General features: G+C 56.2%; 2 protein-coding genes and 1 long non-coding RNA gene across 7 annotated transcripts in view; 1 reads left to right on the top strand and 2 right to left on the bottom strand.

The window, feature by feature from the left end:
* Window positions 1–6,705, top strand: part of DHRS7B (dehydrogenase/reductase 7B) — a 74,462-nt gene extending 67,757 nt beyond the window's left edge. The window contains exons 5-7 of one of the 2 annotated variants that reach the window (XM_006161631.3): window positions 222–314; window positions 4,498–4,650; window positions 6,351–6,705. In XM_006161631.3, coding sequence (XP_006161693.1) covers window positions 222–314; window positions 4,498–4,650; window positions 6,351–6,556 — 452 coding nt within the window. In that variant the 3' untranslated portion in view covers window positions 6,557–6,705. Of the gene's footprint in view, window positions 1–221; window positions 315–4,497; window positions 4,651–5,116; window positions 5,602–6,350 lie in introns of those variants that run through there. The other variant, XM_006161629.2, reaches the window with a different exon arrangement.
* Window positions 1,398–6,424, bottom strand: LOC102501615 (uncharacterized). Its single transcript, XR_336451.3, has 5 exons — window positions 6,330–6,424; window positions 3,871–4,106; window positions 3,702–3,754; window positions 3,129–3,267; window positions 1,398–3,044 (listed from the first exon to the last, which is right to left on the bottom strand). It is a non-coding gene; the product is annotated as an uncharacterized LOC102501615 (long non-coding RNA).
* Window positions 6,706–10,402: 3,697 nt separating the features above from the next.
* On the bottom strand, window positions 10,403–14,524 carry TMEM11 (transmembrane protein 11). 4 transcript variants are annotated; one of them, XR_001371380.2, is made up of 3 exons: window positions 13,906–14,524; window positions 11,420–11,485; window positions 11,159–11,292 (listed from the first exon to the last, which is right to left on the bottom strand). XR_001371380.2 is itself a non-coding variant. In XM_006161628.3 (2 exons), the coding sequence occupies exons 1-2, from the start codon at window positions 13,913–13,915 to the stop codon at window positions 10,776–10,778; spliced, it is 531 nt and encodes a 176-aa protein (XP_006161690.1). In that variant the 5' UTR covers window positions 13,916–14,497; the 3' UTR covers window positions 10,403–10,775. The 4 variants fall into 4 exon arrangements, 1 of the variants encoding a protein (XP_006161690.1); XM_006161628.3 differs by lacking the exon at window positions 11,420–11,485 and having other exon boundaries at window positions 10,403–11,292; window positions 13,902–14,497; XR_336450.3 differs by lacking the exon at window positions 11,420–11,485.
* Between the last annotated feature and the right edge of the window lie 303 nt (window positions 14,525–14,827).

The raw sequence follows: 14,827 nt of genomic DNA, 5'->3' as shown, positions 1-14,827 counted from the left end.
TAGGGAAAGGAACCACAGCGTCCGCCAGCCTCCCTCCCACTCCCTTCCCCCTCCTCCCTCCGCTGGCCTGCTGGCCGTGTCCTGGGTGCTGCAGGCCGAGTTCTCCTCTGTGCTCCTCTGCCCTGAGGGGCTTCCACCGTTCCCCGTTAGCAGGGCCTCCCTCCAACAGCGTCGGCTGCAGTGAGCAGGGGTGCCCGTCTAAGCCTCTGCCCTCTCCTCAGCACTCCTGCCCTCCATGATCAAGAGGAGGCAAGGCCACATCATCGCCATCAGCAGCATCCAGGGCAAAATCAGCATTCCTTTCCGATCGGCGTGTGAGTACTTCCTCTCCCTTCCTCGGAATGTTTGTTTTTATTGTTTCTTCCTGATTATAACAATAACACATTACCAGGGCCAGAAGGTGGCATGGTGTTTAAGGGTGCTGGACTCCCACATGGCTGTCTGTGGTTCAAGTCCTGGACCTGGCAGCTGGCTTTCTCGCTTTCTCTCTCTCTCTCTCTCTCTCTCACTCTATCTCTCTGTCCTTCTTTGGTCAAGTTTAAATAAATAAAAAAATAAATAAAGTTAAATAAACTTTTTTTTTTTTTTTGGAGAGGGTTTTTTGCTATAGGGCACGTGCGCTCGCCAGACAGACAGAGACAGAGAGACAGAAAGCGAGAAATCACCCCTGGGGGGATGGCCACGCCGCAATTCCTTCTCCTCCATTCTCCTCTTGGGATCTTGGGCACGCACGCACATGCACCCAGCATGAGTTTTAAGCCACCAGGTCCGGGATTCAAACCGTGGTCGACTACATGGGAGTCCAGCGACATAGCCATTACGCTAACTGCTGGTCCCAAACTTCTTCCTTTAAAAAAAAAAAACACACATTACCCAGAATCCAGGCCTTGTAGAATATGCTATTCTGAACGCTAAGGAACTTCATCAGGACGTATCCTCCAGGGCTTGTGTCTGGTTCAGCTCTCCACTCCACTCCTGACCCCATACGTGCCCTCAGGCAGGTGCCCGGACTCTTGGTGACCCAGCCTGGGGGCTGCCCAGGCACTGAGCTCTGGGACATTGCTAGTGTTCACCCCCTCATCATTTCAGGGCACATGTCTCAAGGCGTTTTCTAACATACAATCAAACACATGAAACTGGGACACATTCGTATACTGTTTGGTGGCTTGCTTATTGTTTAGCTTGGAGAGTTTGTTTGTTTGTTTAGCTATAGGGCACATATGCTCACCGGAAAGACAGAGACAGAGAGACAGAAAGCAAGAAATCACCCCCCAGGGGGGATGGCCATGCTGCAATCCCTTCTCCTCCACTCTCCTCTCGGGATCTTGGGCACGCACACACATGCGCCCAGCGTGAGTTTAAGCCACCAGGTCCAGGACTCGAACTGTGGTCGACTGCATGGGAGTCCAGCAACATAGCCATTACACCATCTGCTGGTCCTGGTGGCTTGCTTATTCTTGACTATGTATCTTTCTACAGCAGTCTATCTAGATTTCCCTCACCCTATTTAAGTTTATCTGTTTATCTCTTCAGTGAAAGAGAGATCGGCACCTCCAGCAGGATCTTTCAGTGACCGCCCCCCTCCCGGCTGACCTGGGTCACAGGCACACCCCGAGTGCTCAGGGAGCCCCTGTGCACGAGGCCAGGACTTTCCTATGTGAACCATTATGTTGCCACTGCACCACACCTGGCCCTGCCTCACCCCGTTTAGTGGCTGCATAGTAGGTACCGGGAGCCAGTGGGTGTGCGGTGCCTCTGAGTTTGCCACTTCCCTGGACACTTGTGGGTTTCTCCTCTCAGTCTTCAGCCGTTAGCAATGGTGTGCCACATAGTATATCCTTGAATGTTTGTGTTCCTGGCCACTCATGGAGGGTTTTAATAAGATAAATTCCAAGAAGTAGGACTCTTTAGGACCAGAAAGTTAGAACTGCCAAACTGACTTCCAGTTCACGCTCTCCCCTCCATGTGGGAGTGGCCACGCAGCAGTTTCAGGGCCAGCCCTGCAGCGCAGCAGTTAAGGATAATGCGCAGGGAGCCGGATCTTGCGTGGCCTATTGCGGTTTGAATACCAGCCTTGTGGCTTAAGAGACATGCTGAGTATGTGTGCATGTATGTTCAAAATCCCATCGGGATGGAGGGATGGAGGAAAAAGGATTGTCAGTGTGACCGTGCCCCACCATGGGGTGCTTCCCCCCGGGATCTCTCTGGCAAACACATGTGCCCTCTGGCAAGAAAAAGAAAAAGTATTATTTCATTCATCCGTCTGCTGCTGTTACGCCGGCAAGCACACAGAATCTACATTTTGTTTTGGTTTTAAAGTGTGTTTTGTTTTTTTTTCCTCAAAGGGTGCGTGCATGAGACTGAAGGGGAGGGAGGAAACACTCCTGCCAATGGGGCATGGTCATGGTGTGATCCCTTCTCCATCCTCTGTGCTGTTGGGAGTTCGGGTATGCACCCATATGCACCTGGAGTGTTTTTCAAGTCACCAGGACTGGGATTTGAACTGCGATTGGCTATGTGTGGAATCTGCCTCCCTTAAGCACTAGGCCACGGGGCCAGCCCCAGATTTTTTGCTATCGCTGATCTTTGTTCTCCAATATTCTGCTTCAACTCTCATCACTTAGGACACCCATCTAATGTTGCTTAAATAGTTTAGGGAAAAATTTTTTATGTACACAAATGATCACAAATGATAAAGCAGATGAGGTTAAACAGTAATTATAGGTGAATTAAGGTACTCAGCGTTCCGATATAAATTATTTCCAAATTACTTTGATTTAATCCCACTGGCTTTTGTTCCCTGACTGGCCTGCCGACTCCAGTACGGGGTCTGTGGCGGGTCTGGGGGCTGAGTGGAGAGGTCCAGGGCAAGCTGTTCTCCGGGGGTGGGGGGGGGTTCATCTCATCCGTAAGGGCGAGAACAGCACCGTGGCCTCACTGCCGTCCCAGCAGCAAGTCCAGATGGGGTGCCGAGTCAGTGGCGTGCCCGGCAGCACCAAGGTGTGAGACAGTGCAGCCTGGCGAGAACCCTCAGCCTGGGAGTTCTGGGGAGACCCAGCGGTCAGGGGACAGCCTGTTCGGGGGACTGCCAGATGGCCCACTCCTCCCGTCCTGGGCCTGGACTGCACCTCTAGAATCATGCAAGGCTGCCCCAAACCAAAGGAGCGGCGCAGCCATCACTGCCGCGCGTGACTTGCTGAGGCGTGCTTTTCCCTCTTCTTGGCTGATGGATGCCCCTTCCTTCCCAACGCCGAAACATTAAGAACTCTAAATGGGAGGAAACAGATTTTCTGAGGAAACGGAGATGCTGGTAGGTTTCCCAAGAAGGTCACGATGGGGTCACCGTGTTCCCTCCAGAGCACCTTTGCTCAAGTTGTTGAGCTGCTGCTGGAGGGCAGACGCGCTTCTCACAGGGAGAGCCACCCTCCAGCTGTTCCAGAAAAAACCACCACCTGCAAGTGAAATATGTTGGAAGCCAGCCATGGACTTGACACACTCACACGCGTGTGACGCTGCTCGCTGGCAGCATGCCCTGTAGTGGTACGATGGGCACGACCTATGAAGGCCCACAGATGGGCCAGTCCTCCACCTGGTGACCCCCAGGAGGACCCTGGCAGGCTCAGTCTGTGCCTCCCAGGGAGGAGAGCTACTTGCAGGAATCACAGGAATAAGTATGCACTCATTTCCGCAGTGTCACTTACCATGTAAAATCACGTGTGTGAAAGTCCTGAGGAGCCATTAGCAACGCTGACCTCTGGAACGGAAGTGGAAGACAGGAGGACTTCCGTTTTTCCCTGTATTTCCCTCCATACTATTTGAATGTTTGCCCAGTAGGTGCTCGGGTTGTTTTTCTATTGTTTTAACTTTTACCTTGGAATGATTTCAAACGTAAAGTTGCAGGAGCAGCACAGACTGCTCCCGTGAGCCTTCACGCAGACGTCCGTCCGGCTGCTCGTTCGCCCGTGCCGTACCGTGTCCTGCTCTGTGCATACTCATGTTACATACAGTTCATCTTTTCTTCCTGAACTACTTGAAAGGAAGCTGGAGAGGCTGCTGCTTTATTCCTCCTCCTTCACAGTGTTTCCGAAAGCGAGGACAGTTCACCTCTAACAAGCAGGGAATGAACACTACTATAAATAATGTAATTTTTAGGAACTCGTTATAGGCTGTATGTGTGCACAGAAGTGAGAGGGGAGAGAGAGGAGCACTCTTCACAGTGCTCGGTCACACCATGGTCCCTGTCCTCTGCCTGCTGAGGTCCTAGGTGTGCGTGCATGCACCTGGGGTGTTCTCAGGCCAGCCAGGCTCAGATTCGAACTGTGGTCAGCATGTGGCTTCCAGCTCTGCAGTCCAGCTCTGGGCTGCGAAGGCTGGACCATAACAGTATGGTTTTATATATTATAAAACCAGGTAAAAGTGAGTAGATGGGAGGGGAAGATGGGCTTTGGCCGTGCCTGCCACAGCACACTCATCTATCTTCTCCGTCCACGTGTGTAGACGCGGCCTCCAAGCACGCTACCCAAGCATTCTTTGACTGTCTGCGGGCCGAGATGGAGCAGTATGAAATCGAGGTGACCGTAATCAGCCCTGGCTACATCCACACCAACCTCTCTCTCAACGCTATCACTGCTGACGGGTCCAGGTATGGAGGTGAGGCCATTTCTCCTTCCTTCTTTGCAAAGCCGTTAGTTGGCCCAGTGAGACTTTATATCAGTGAGTCCTTGCTGGTCGTCATTTGGATTATTTTAGGATGAGAAAAGTTGGCATGGGTGCTGGGTGTACAGCAGACACAGACTGTGGAGGAGCCTTCATTGGCCTGGCCGTGGCCTGCCCTCAGCTAAGCAGCATGGCTGCAGCATTCAGGACAGGCCTCTGGAGCCAGAACTTTACGGGGCACCAAACAGGTCCCCAAGTGGAATGCGGCTAGCCTGTTCCTGGGCCCAGAGCCCGAGGAGCAGCAGGATCAGGGATATGGGTTGCCCTCCTGGCCAGTGTGGGGTGCTTGCCCTGAACAGTCCCCAACCACTGGGCTTGAGAAAGGACTGACTTCAGGCCAGTCCTCGAGGTGAGGCTGGACATGGCGGTCTCAGCAGCTCCATCTGCTTTGTCTAAGCAGTGACCTGTAGCCTCCATGTGAGGGCTGAGTGGCTCGGCCCCAGCAAGCAGAGACCAGGTGGCCGTTGGATGCTGAAGCTGTTGGAGCTGGGCCTGTCTCCCTGGATGTGGACTCGGGGAGGTCTGTGCTGCAGTGTCTGCCAAGGCCTCTGGTCCTCCACCCACCCCAGCCTGGCTTGCACAGAGACGGCCCACGTCCCGGGGAGGCAGTTACACCCTCACACAGCAGACACTACAGGGGCGTGTGGCCAGGCATTTTTGCACCGGTCAGTACATAGAAGATTCTGTGAAGGAAACCCTCTGCAGCAGATAAAAATAAGTCGCAATCAGAAGTTTCCAGTTCTTCTGTTAACCACAACACAATGAGCCCGGGTGCTGGGGGCGGGGGCGGGGAGAGCTCAGGCGTCTGGGCAACTTAGGAACAGTTCTGGGGCCAGTCAGTGGCATGGTGGCTGAAGCACTATATTCCCACATGGCCAACTGCAGTTTGAGTCCTGGACCCAGCAGCTTGAAACAGTGCAGGCACATGTGCATGCGTGTCCCAAATCCGGGGGAAAAGGGATTGCGGCTCGGCCATCCCCCTGGGGGGTGATTTCTCCTTCTTCCATGTCTCTCTTTCTGGTCCACACACACACCCTATGGCAAAAACATTTTAAAAAACATTAAAAAAAAAAAAAAAACAGAACAGTTCCAAGTGGCCTGTGCTAGTGCCTGCCAGCTGGCCTAGAGGAGCAGCAGTTGCTGGTGTCCTGCTGCATCCTAAACTCTCCTAGCTGTCCCTCCACCCCAAGGGAGACAAAGGAGTCCTTCCAGTTTCTCATCCAGTGAGTGAGGAACATGCCACAGGGGCTGGGGCGTGGCACTCCTAGCTAAGCCTAGGATGTGCCCCAGGTCTGGGCCTTCATCCAGCTCCAGTGGCAGCCTGGTGGTCACCCTTCTTTAGCCACTGCCAGCTCCCAGAGGCATGTGTTCCCAGTCAGGGTGCTGCTCTGATGCACTGGGGGTGGGGGTGGGGGTGCTCCTGGGTGTGCAGACACCAGGCACTGGCTGGGCTCCTGGTCCAACAGACCCCCATGTCCTGCCCATGTCTCTTCCTCCTCTTCCCACAGTGAGCTGCCACATGGGCTCTCTGGGCAGTGCAGCAGGCTCCCTGCTGGCCCTACCAGCCCAGTCTTCTTATGCCCCCGGGAGAGGGCCTTCTGCCTCCCACTCACCGTTTGTTTCCTTTCCTTCAGTTATGGACAAGACCACGGCCCAGGGCCGAAGCCCTGTGGCAGTGGCCCGGGATGTCCTGGCTGCTGTGGGGAAGAAGAAGAAGGAGGTGGTCCTGGCTGGCTTGCTCCCCTCCTTGGCTGTTTATCTCCGAGCTCTGGCTCCTGGGCTCTTCTTCAGCCTCATGGCCTCCAGGGCCAGGAAGGAGCGCAAGTCCAAGGACTCCTAGTGCCACGGCAGGACCAGGGCAGGGGCAGTGTCCGCCCCGGCAGGCGGCCCTTCAAGGACAGTGCGTCTGTGAGACCTTAGTTGAGCTCTGTCCCCAGGTGGGGAGACCGAGGAACACTTCCCACGCACATCCCCGGAAGGCCACTGCTGTGAAGAGAACGGGACGTGGAGGGTGACTGCCTCCCCGCTGGAGCGAGGCAGCCCGGGAGGAGACAGGCCACCCCCTGGAGACAAATGGACACCTGGCACAGCCAGTCCTCTGGGACTGGGAGAACTGGTGTCCTTTGGATTCCGGCCCCACCCGCCCCTAGAAACCATCCCACCGTGGAGTCATGGCGTCATGACATTGTGACGTCACCTGCCCCTGCTGTCTCGTGTCTGGTTTATCCAAACCCACTTAGCTACTCGACTGGGCAGTCACACCACCTCCAGCACCCCAGGGAGAAGGCGTGGTCCTAAGACATCATTACGTCCACTTCCAGGGTCCTGGGCACATCCCAGGACTCCACCCGGCCCGAGCACCCGAAGGGCGTCCGGTTTCCTTGCTGCCTCTCACCTCAACCCCACAGGGTGCTAATACCACTTGAAGCATTAGATCTACCACCTGGTTGGGTCTTAGCCAGAAAGAGCCCTGCCTCACTTTTCTGATTTACCAAAATACGTGGCCGAGGTCCACCGAGCAGGTCCACTGCTCACTATTCCTAAAGTTTAGGAAGAATCTTTTTCCTGTCATTGACCCTGAAAGTTGGATTTGGGGCCCAGTGTAGACTTCCCAAATTGGAATAAACTCTGGAGCACACCATCCTGACATCTTGTGTCATGACTCCTGCCAAGCCGCCCAACAGGTGACACGAGTGGCACAGCCAACCTGGGGGGAGGAGGATGAATGCGTGATGAATGCGTGATTCGTGCTGGTGACTGCTGGAACATTCCAGAAGCCTCTGGGTGAAATGTGGATACAGCCACGTGGACAGGCTCCATCTGCCAAGTGGATCACCTCTGAATTGCCCTTCGTGTCTCAGTGGAGATGCGAGGGCAGAGCTGGAGCCTCGCCAGCAGCACTGTGAGCTCAGCCCGTCTGACATCGGCTGAGGCTCCAAGTGCAGAGAAATGAGGGTGTCCCTTTGGGGACACTCATGATGGCAGTTTCTGAAGGGCCCTGCCTAGGAGCTGTCCCCTCCCTACGGAAGGAAATAACGGCAACACGGGAGAGCACTGAGACTGTCCTGGGGCTGCAGGGGCAGCATCAGGGCATCAGACGGGGGTGGTGGCTATTGCAGCCACTGGGCAGGTAGGGAGGAGCCAGCAAGCCCACTCGGCTATGGTGCAAGGAGTGTGGAGCCAGCACTGAGGGCACGCTTAACATCAGCCACACCTCGTACCACTGCATGGTCACCAACCTCGCATTCACACAACTCCACCCACTTTCTAAAACTTACTTTAGAAACCGCACATTCTACTGTACATACATGCCCATAGCCTGGTGGGTAAGGGCACCATATCCCACGTGGCTGACCATTCTACTGTACATACATGCCCATAGCCTGGTGTTTAAGGGCACCATATCCCACGTGGTCGACCGCAGCACGAGTCCCAGTGACTGAGAAAACATGCTGGGCACGCGTGTCCATGCGCAGAATCCCAACAGGATGGAGAAGTGGCCACGCCCCACTGGGGGTTCTTTCTCCCTCAAGAGGCAGTACACCCTGTCAATTTATTGTTACGTGCACCATGTGCTCGTGGGGGCGGGGGTGGGGGTGAGAAATCCATCCCCGGGGAGGTTGGCCACGACAGTCCCTTCTCCATCCTCTCAGGCTGGTGCACACACATAATCACGTACCCAGCATGTTCAAGCCACGTCCACGCCTCGAACCATGGAGTCTGCCATACGGGATCCAGTTGCCTTTACCCTCACAGCTGTTAGCTGCAGGCAGTCTCCAAGAGAGGAATTAAAAGCCGCTTCTCTTGTCAAGCTGGGGACTAACTGGGCCTGTGACTCAGGACCTCTCTGATGTCCAAGAGGTAACTAAAGCATCTCAGGTGCCCCTGGAGTTTCACAGCCCTCCCTGGAGCCAGCAAGGGTCTGGACAGATGTGGCCCTCTGGAGTCCTCACGTGGGCAGCAGCAGAGTGCTCCCTTCCAGGGGGAGCCCCACACAGCGGCAGTGCCTTTGCTCCCCAGGCAGGGTCATGGGGTACGGTGATACTGCTCTGGGTTCTTTTCTGCCCTCCATGTGGTTTGGGGATTTGGGGCCCTCCTTTCATCCTTGAATTCTGCTGGGGAGGTCTGAAAAGCAGGCTTATTCACTGGTTTTGCTTGCAGAGATCTGATAAAGTTCAAAGATGGGGCTCTTTGAATGCCACACCAGAGGCTGAAAACACCAACTGAGCTATCCCAGACAGCAGCACCCTTGCAGAGCAGAACAGGGCAGGGCAGGGCAGGGCAGGGCAGAGGAGCTGCGGCTGGCCCGCAGCTGGCCAACGAACTGCCTGGCTCCTGTGAGGCCCCTCAGCTGCTGACCCAGACCCACTTGCCAGGGGCCCAGGGCTGCCGTCATTACCCACCAGTTGTTCCTTTGCATAAAGGCTCTGCACTCTGAAACTGGGCAGGACAGGCAGTGGGCACTCAACTCCCTGGATTAGTTCAGCCACTCCCACAAAGGGCCCGTTTGTGCGGGCTTTGCAGCAGAGGGCCTGGGTAGCCTACCTTTGACTCTGTCGGTGATTACTCAAATGCTGTCTCCTCAAAAGCACAGTGGCACATCTTGTCACAAACCAGCATCAGCCACTGTCGGCGACCCTCCAACACCTGCTTGTCAGGAAGAGGGGAGGGCAGTGTGCACCCTCACCTGGGCATGCCAGGCCCTGGCCTGCTGTCCAGTGGCCCTTGTCCTTCTCTCTGGCCAGGGGCCATACAACTAAGATGGCACTTGAGAATCTGGGTTAGTCCACATAAGAATCACTGCTCCATACAGCCTGGAAAATGGAAACCGTGCCACGGCTCACACCTGGTTTCCATTCTGGGTGAGGGCGTACGCTCAGCCGAGCCGAGCCTTGAAGGCCAGCTGGGCCTGCCTGTTACAACAGCCACATCCCTGCTCCCAACACACAAGTGTATTCCCAGGGGTCTTGGAATTAAGTCCCAGTTCCTTATACTTAGGAGCCATGGTCACTTTTTAAATCTTCTAAAAGCTCTGGACCTCCCCTATAAAAAAATGGCCCAAGCACCTGCTAAAGTCCCCTGAAGCCTTCCCATGTACCCCACTTTACTCTGACAACACATCTTCCTGGTAGAGCCTTTAAAGCTGGGTGGAAAGTCACTGGCTGTCTCTAAGGCCGGCCCTTCACTGTGACGTGCCTGTGGCTCAGGGATACCTGGAGAATGACGGGGAGCTAGGGGAGAGGCAGGAGCCCATGCTCAGTGCAGGTGGGAACGAGGAAGGCACCACGCAGCAACCTTTGCACCAGGGAGAAGTATGGGCCTGGCTCCTGTGGGAGGATGGGGCAGTAAGGCCAGGACTGCCGTGAACAGCAGGGACTCATCTGGTGCTTCGGAAAAGTCATTTAGCTTCTGTGTCCTCCCACGTCAGACCCCTGAAGTCCTGGACTCCGGCATACCCTGAGAGAACCCAGACGGAGACTCTAGGACCCATGAGCCTCCTGCCTCGCCCCACCCTGCCTGGCTCCTCAGCAGCCCCAAGGCGCTGCTGGGCTGCCCTGGCTGCACTTGGAGATGCCAGTCTGCAGCAAAGAGCAGGGCGCTTCCACAGAACCTCCTGTTCCACTGTGAGCTGCCACCCAGAGCCAGTGTGCAGCTGCGGCTGCGGGCAGTCAGGGGACGAGCACAGTGGAGGTGAATTCTCATCATTTTAATGGTCGATAGCCCCCGCTGGCTCTGCACGGTACAGCTGGACAGTATACTGAAAGACCCCCACGTGCCACACCCCTCAGTAGCGTGTGCTTCCATCAACATTCCACTGCCCACACAGACTTCCACAGCCTCAGCCCCTCCTGGCTTATGGAAATCCACATCTTAGTGTAATGAGCTGAAAAACCCCCGGTACACCCGTGATCTGTGTTATTCTTAAAAATAACAAGTATTAACCCAGACACCTTCCCAGGCTCCGCTGCCTCACACCCAGAGCAGACGTGCTGCGGGGCCTGAGCGCTCTGGTCCTGGGGGCTGGGTGTGCTGCCGGCCGGCCGCCCTGCCTGCTGCAGTCATACGGCGTAGAGCTCGTAGATCTTCTTTACACAGTACACCAGGGCGGCCAGTGCTATCGTGTTGTGCAGTCTCTTTCTGTACAGGTCGTCCTTCCGGACCAGCACCACCGGGGTGGAGGAGGTGAGTGTGTGCAGGGGCAGGCGGGACAGTTTGTAGGCGTCATACTCCACTTGGTACTTGCAGCAGGGGTCAAACTGCCAGGAGATTCCATAGAGGGTGCAGCAGGCCAGGCTCACCGCGCCGGCGGGCAGGGAGATGTAGTGGGAGTACTCTAGGGGCAGCGCTAAGGGCGTGAAGAGGCAGGTGGTGCCCGCCAGCACGGCCGTCTTGTGCAGGCAGTTGCCCACGGTGATCCAGCGGGCCGTCTCATCGCCGATGCGGGTGGGCTCGATGACAATGTACTTGTACTGGGCTTCCAGGGCCTGCTCCAGCTCGTACTCGAACTGGTCCTGGGCGTTCTCCCCGTTGTAGATCTCGTGCACGATGTAGCAGTCTGTGGCCGACAAGCTCACCCTTTGGGGGGAGGGAGGGCAGGAGGGAGGAAGAGAGAGACAAGACAGTGAGGCCGAGATGCACTTAACTGTGTTTCCTTACAGCCGCGGAGGAAGTCTGGGCCAGAGGCTCTGAGGGCACAGCTCACCTCGTGTCCAATCTCCAAGAGAGCCCCCAAGAGAATCAGGGGCTTTAGCTGTCTTCTGGAGTGAAACTGTGAACACAGAATGACACCGGGAGGGGAAAGCCTCGATGTCTGAGATGACCGAGTGGCATGTGCACTGGTCTAAGACGCAGCAGAAGGCCCGCCAGGACAGCCGATGACCCCAGCACGATCGACCTCTGCGCAAAACCGAACACAAACAGCAGGAGGCCGAGCAGAATCAGGGGCTTTAGCTGTCTTCTGGAGTGAAACTGTGAACACAGAATGACACCGGGAGGGGAAAGCCTCGATGTCTGAGATGACCGAGTGGCATGTGCACTGGTCTAAGACGCAGCAGAAGGCCCGCCAGGACAGCCGATGACCCCAGCACGATCGACCTCTGCGCAAAACCGAACACAAACAGCAGGAGGTCGAGGCCACAGCAGGGGAGTGGCTGTGGAAGCCCACAGACCCTGGGCCACCCCTGGCCTAAAGAACACAAGGTCCGCCGTGGCTGGCGGAAGACCAAGCTCCTCTTGCTGTCTGGAAGAGCAGGTTGCTTGACAGACCGCCTGGTGGCCGCAGCGGCCCACAGCTCCTCCTGGCACTGCAGACAAGGGCGCCGCCCAGGAGAGCAGAGATCCAGGCTACCTGGGGGAAGCCACTCATTTACCTAAGGAGGCAATGACAAAGCCCAAGAACAGCCATGGCTTTCAGATTCAGGGAGCAGAGGGTCACGAGGACTTCCGAAACAGCCCAGACGATGCCACCAGTTCTGACATAAAGGGCCCCGACAGTGCCGCACGCCTGAGAAACGCCGTCCACGAAGCCACTCGGGGCTGATGTGAACCCCCACTGTGCCCCTGGAGTTGAAGGATGTGACCCTGAGCAGCTGAAGAGGCGCCCAGAGCGCCACGGGAGGCTCAGTCCCAGGGACAGGGCAAAGCAGCACTTAGGGCTGCCTTGGCCCCCTCCCCTGGGACACCAGCCTCACTGCCACTGAGCACGCTTTCCCACACAGCTCGGCCCTTCCTACCTGTCTGGACCCTGTGGCGGATGCCCTGACTCCCAGTGCGTACCGTGTCTCCTGGCTCTGGTTCTCCGCACACTGTGACCAGAGGCCTCCTCTACCGTGCTGCAGACCCAGCACCGAGGCTGCATGGCGCCTGTAGCCAGCACACTCTGCCGGCACGCAAGCCCTCTGCCACATGCCCAGCAGGGCAGCCCTCCCCTCTGCAGCCCCTGGTGTTTGCAAAACAGAGGGCCACATGGCCTAACCCAGCAGCCACACCTGGGTTCCAGCCAGTGTCACGGTGACAGCAGCAGCTGGTGGAGACACCAGTAACCCCAGCCTCTCGGTTCAGCGTCAAGGTAACCGGCCCTCCCTCACAGGCGGCAGCAGCCATGCAGCTGACCGGGCAGGCCCTGGGGAAGATGGTCATGGCACTCCCTTCCAGTGGCTTCCCCGGCAGCCTCAGCACGCCTCTGCCCTGAAATGTTACTTTCCGCACACAGATACGGTAGGCTCCTGGGAGAGGAATTCTTCTAGTGGATCCATAGCCCACCGGTGCTCTCCAGGGTCACATGACATTTGAAAGCCCTGGTGATAGGTGCTGACTGCTGCGAGGGTGAAGCTCTACTCCCAGGCAGGAGCCACCTTTTAATAAAAGGTCCAGCAAAGGGAACTGTAATTAAGCCGGGCTAGGGCTAAGCCTCCTAATTAAATCACAGGCCCTAATTAAACCGGTGCAGGAAGAAGTCATTCCCTGGGGTCGGATAGGCAGCGCCCCCAGTGTGCTGGCAGCTGGGCTTGCCTGTGGGGAAGTGTGGCCCAGGGGGAAGGGTCCGTGTGTGGTTTTAATTCACAGGGGCAAGTGGGGGAAGTCTGGGCCTCAGTCGTTGCTCCCAGGCAGGCCTGGCCGGCACTGCAGCCCAAGGGGACAGGGCCAACCCCACTCCCCTCTGGGACTGGGTGTCCTCTGTGCCCCTGGCAGGCTGTCCACAGTGCTGCCGTTAGTGAGATTGGTCTTGACGAATCTCAGATGTGGGACCCCCCAAAGTCTGGGGATGCTCCTCCAAGAGGAGCTGCCAAGAACGTTCAGGGAGAATGTTGCAGGCAGCGAGCGCTGTTTGGACAGCAGATGGCTGAAGACCGGCAAGGATGGCTGAGTTCCCTGCAGGTGTGCGAAGCTAGAGTGCACTCTGGGACCCTGTTGGTGTGGGGGACGCACAGGGGCTCTGCGGGGCCAAGGGAACCCTCGCTTCCCCTCCTCAGACTCCAGTGTGTTCACAGGCTCGGTACCTTTTTCTTTAGTCACGGTAAAATACAAGGACACTCAGTTATTCAATCAATCTCCAGGCATGTCCATCTTGCAGAACTGAACTCTATCCATTAAAGTGCCCCAGAACCACCACTCGACCTGTCTGAGTCTGACCACGCTGGGGACCTGTGTGAGGGGATCACACAACTGTCCCGTGACTGGCTTACTCACTACGTATCATGTCCTCAAGGTTCGTCCGCGTTGCACCGTGTCAGAACGCCCTTCCTTTTCCAGGCTGAGTACTACTCCAGGTGTGCAGACAGACATTCTGTGTATCCGTGCCATCTGTCAACAACACGCGGTGGCTGCCCCCTCTGACTACTGCGAATAAAGCTGCAATAAACACGAGGGTACACGTATCTGAGTCGCTGCTTCCGACTGTATGGGGTGCACAATCAGAAGTGGAACTGCTGGATCATACACAGTTCCATGTTCACACGTGGAGGAACCACACGCGTGTCCACAGCGGTCGCACCACTGTACTTTCCCACCTATGGTGCAACCACTGTGGGAGGGTTCCGCGGTTCCAATTTCTTCACATCCTCATCAACTTATTTTCTGTTTTGTCTACAGTGAGGGTAGGTAGGTAGGTATTCTAGCACACCACGCCCCGCCGGGCACAGCCTCTGTTAGCTAGGGAGGGAGCAGGTGTGCCACCAGACCTGGCCTGTTCAGGGTGGGCTGCAAACCAATGGTGGGCGGGCCTCTCGCGCAGCCTCTGCCACCAGTGCAGTGTGCCTTCCCCTAGCACTGCTGCAGCTGGGTCTGCAGCTGTTTTTTTTTTTTTTTTTTTTTTTAAGAGGTTTTTGTCTTAAGGCACATGTGCTGCTGGGGAGGGAGGGAGAGGAAGAGAGGGAGGGAGAAAGAGACAGATAGAGACACAGTGAGAGGGAAAGTGAGAAATCACGGGGGGTGGGGGGCACATCACAGTCCCTTCTAGAACCTCCATTTTCCTCTCCCTATCTTGGGCACGCACACACACACACACCATTTCGAGTTTGAAGCCACCAGGTCCAGGACCCAAACCACAGTCAGCTATGTGGGAGTCCAGCAACATAACCACTACGCCATATGCTGGTCCCTGCTTTTGCAT

Source organism: Tupaia chinensis, unplaced genomic scaffold (genome assembly GCF_000334495.1).
Source record: "Tupaia chinensis unplaced genomic scaffold, TupChi_1.0 Scaffold138725_1, whole genome shotgun sequence".
Classification (NCBI taxonomy): Eukaryota; Metazoa; Chordata; class Mammalia; order Scandentia; family Tupaiidae; genus Tupaia; species Tupaia belangeri.
This window is presented reverse-complemented; position numbering and strand designations above follow the sequence as displayed.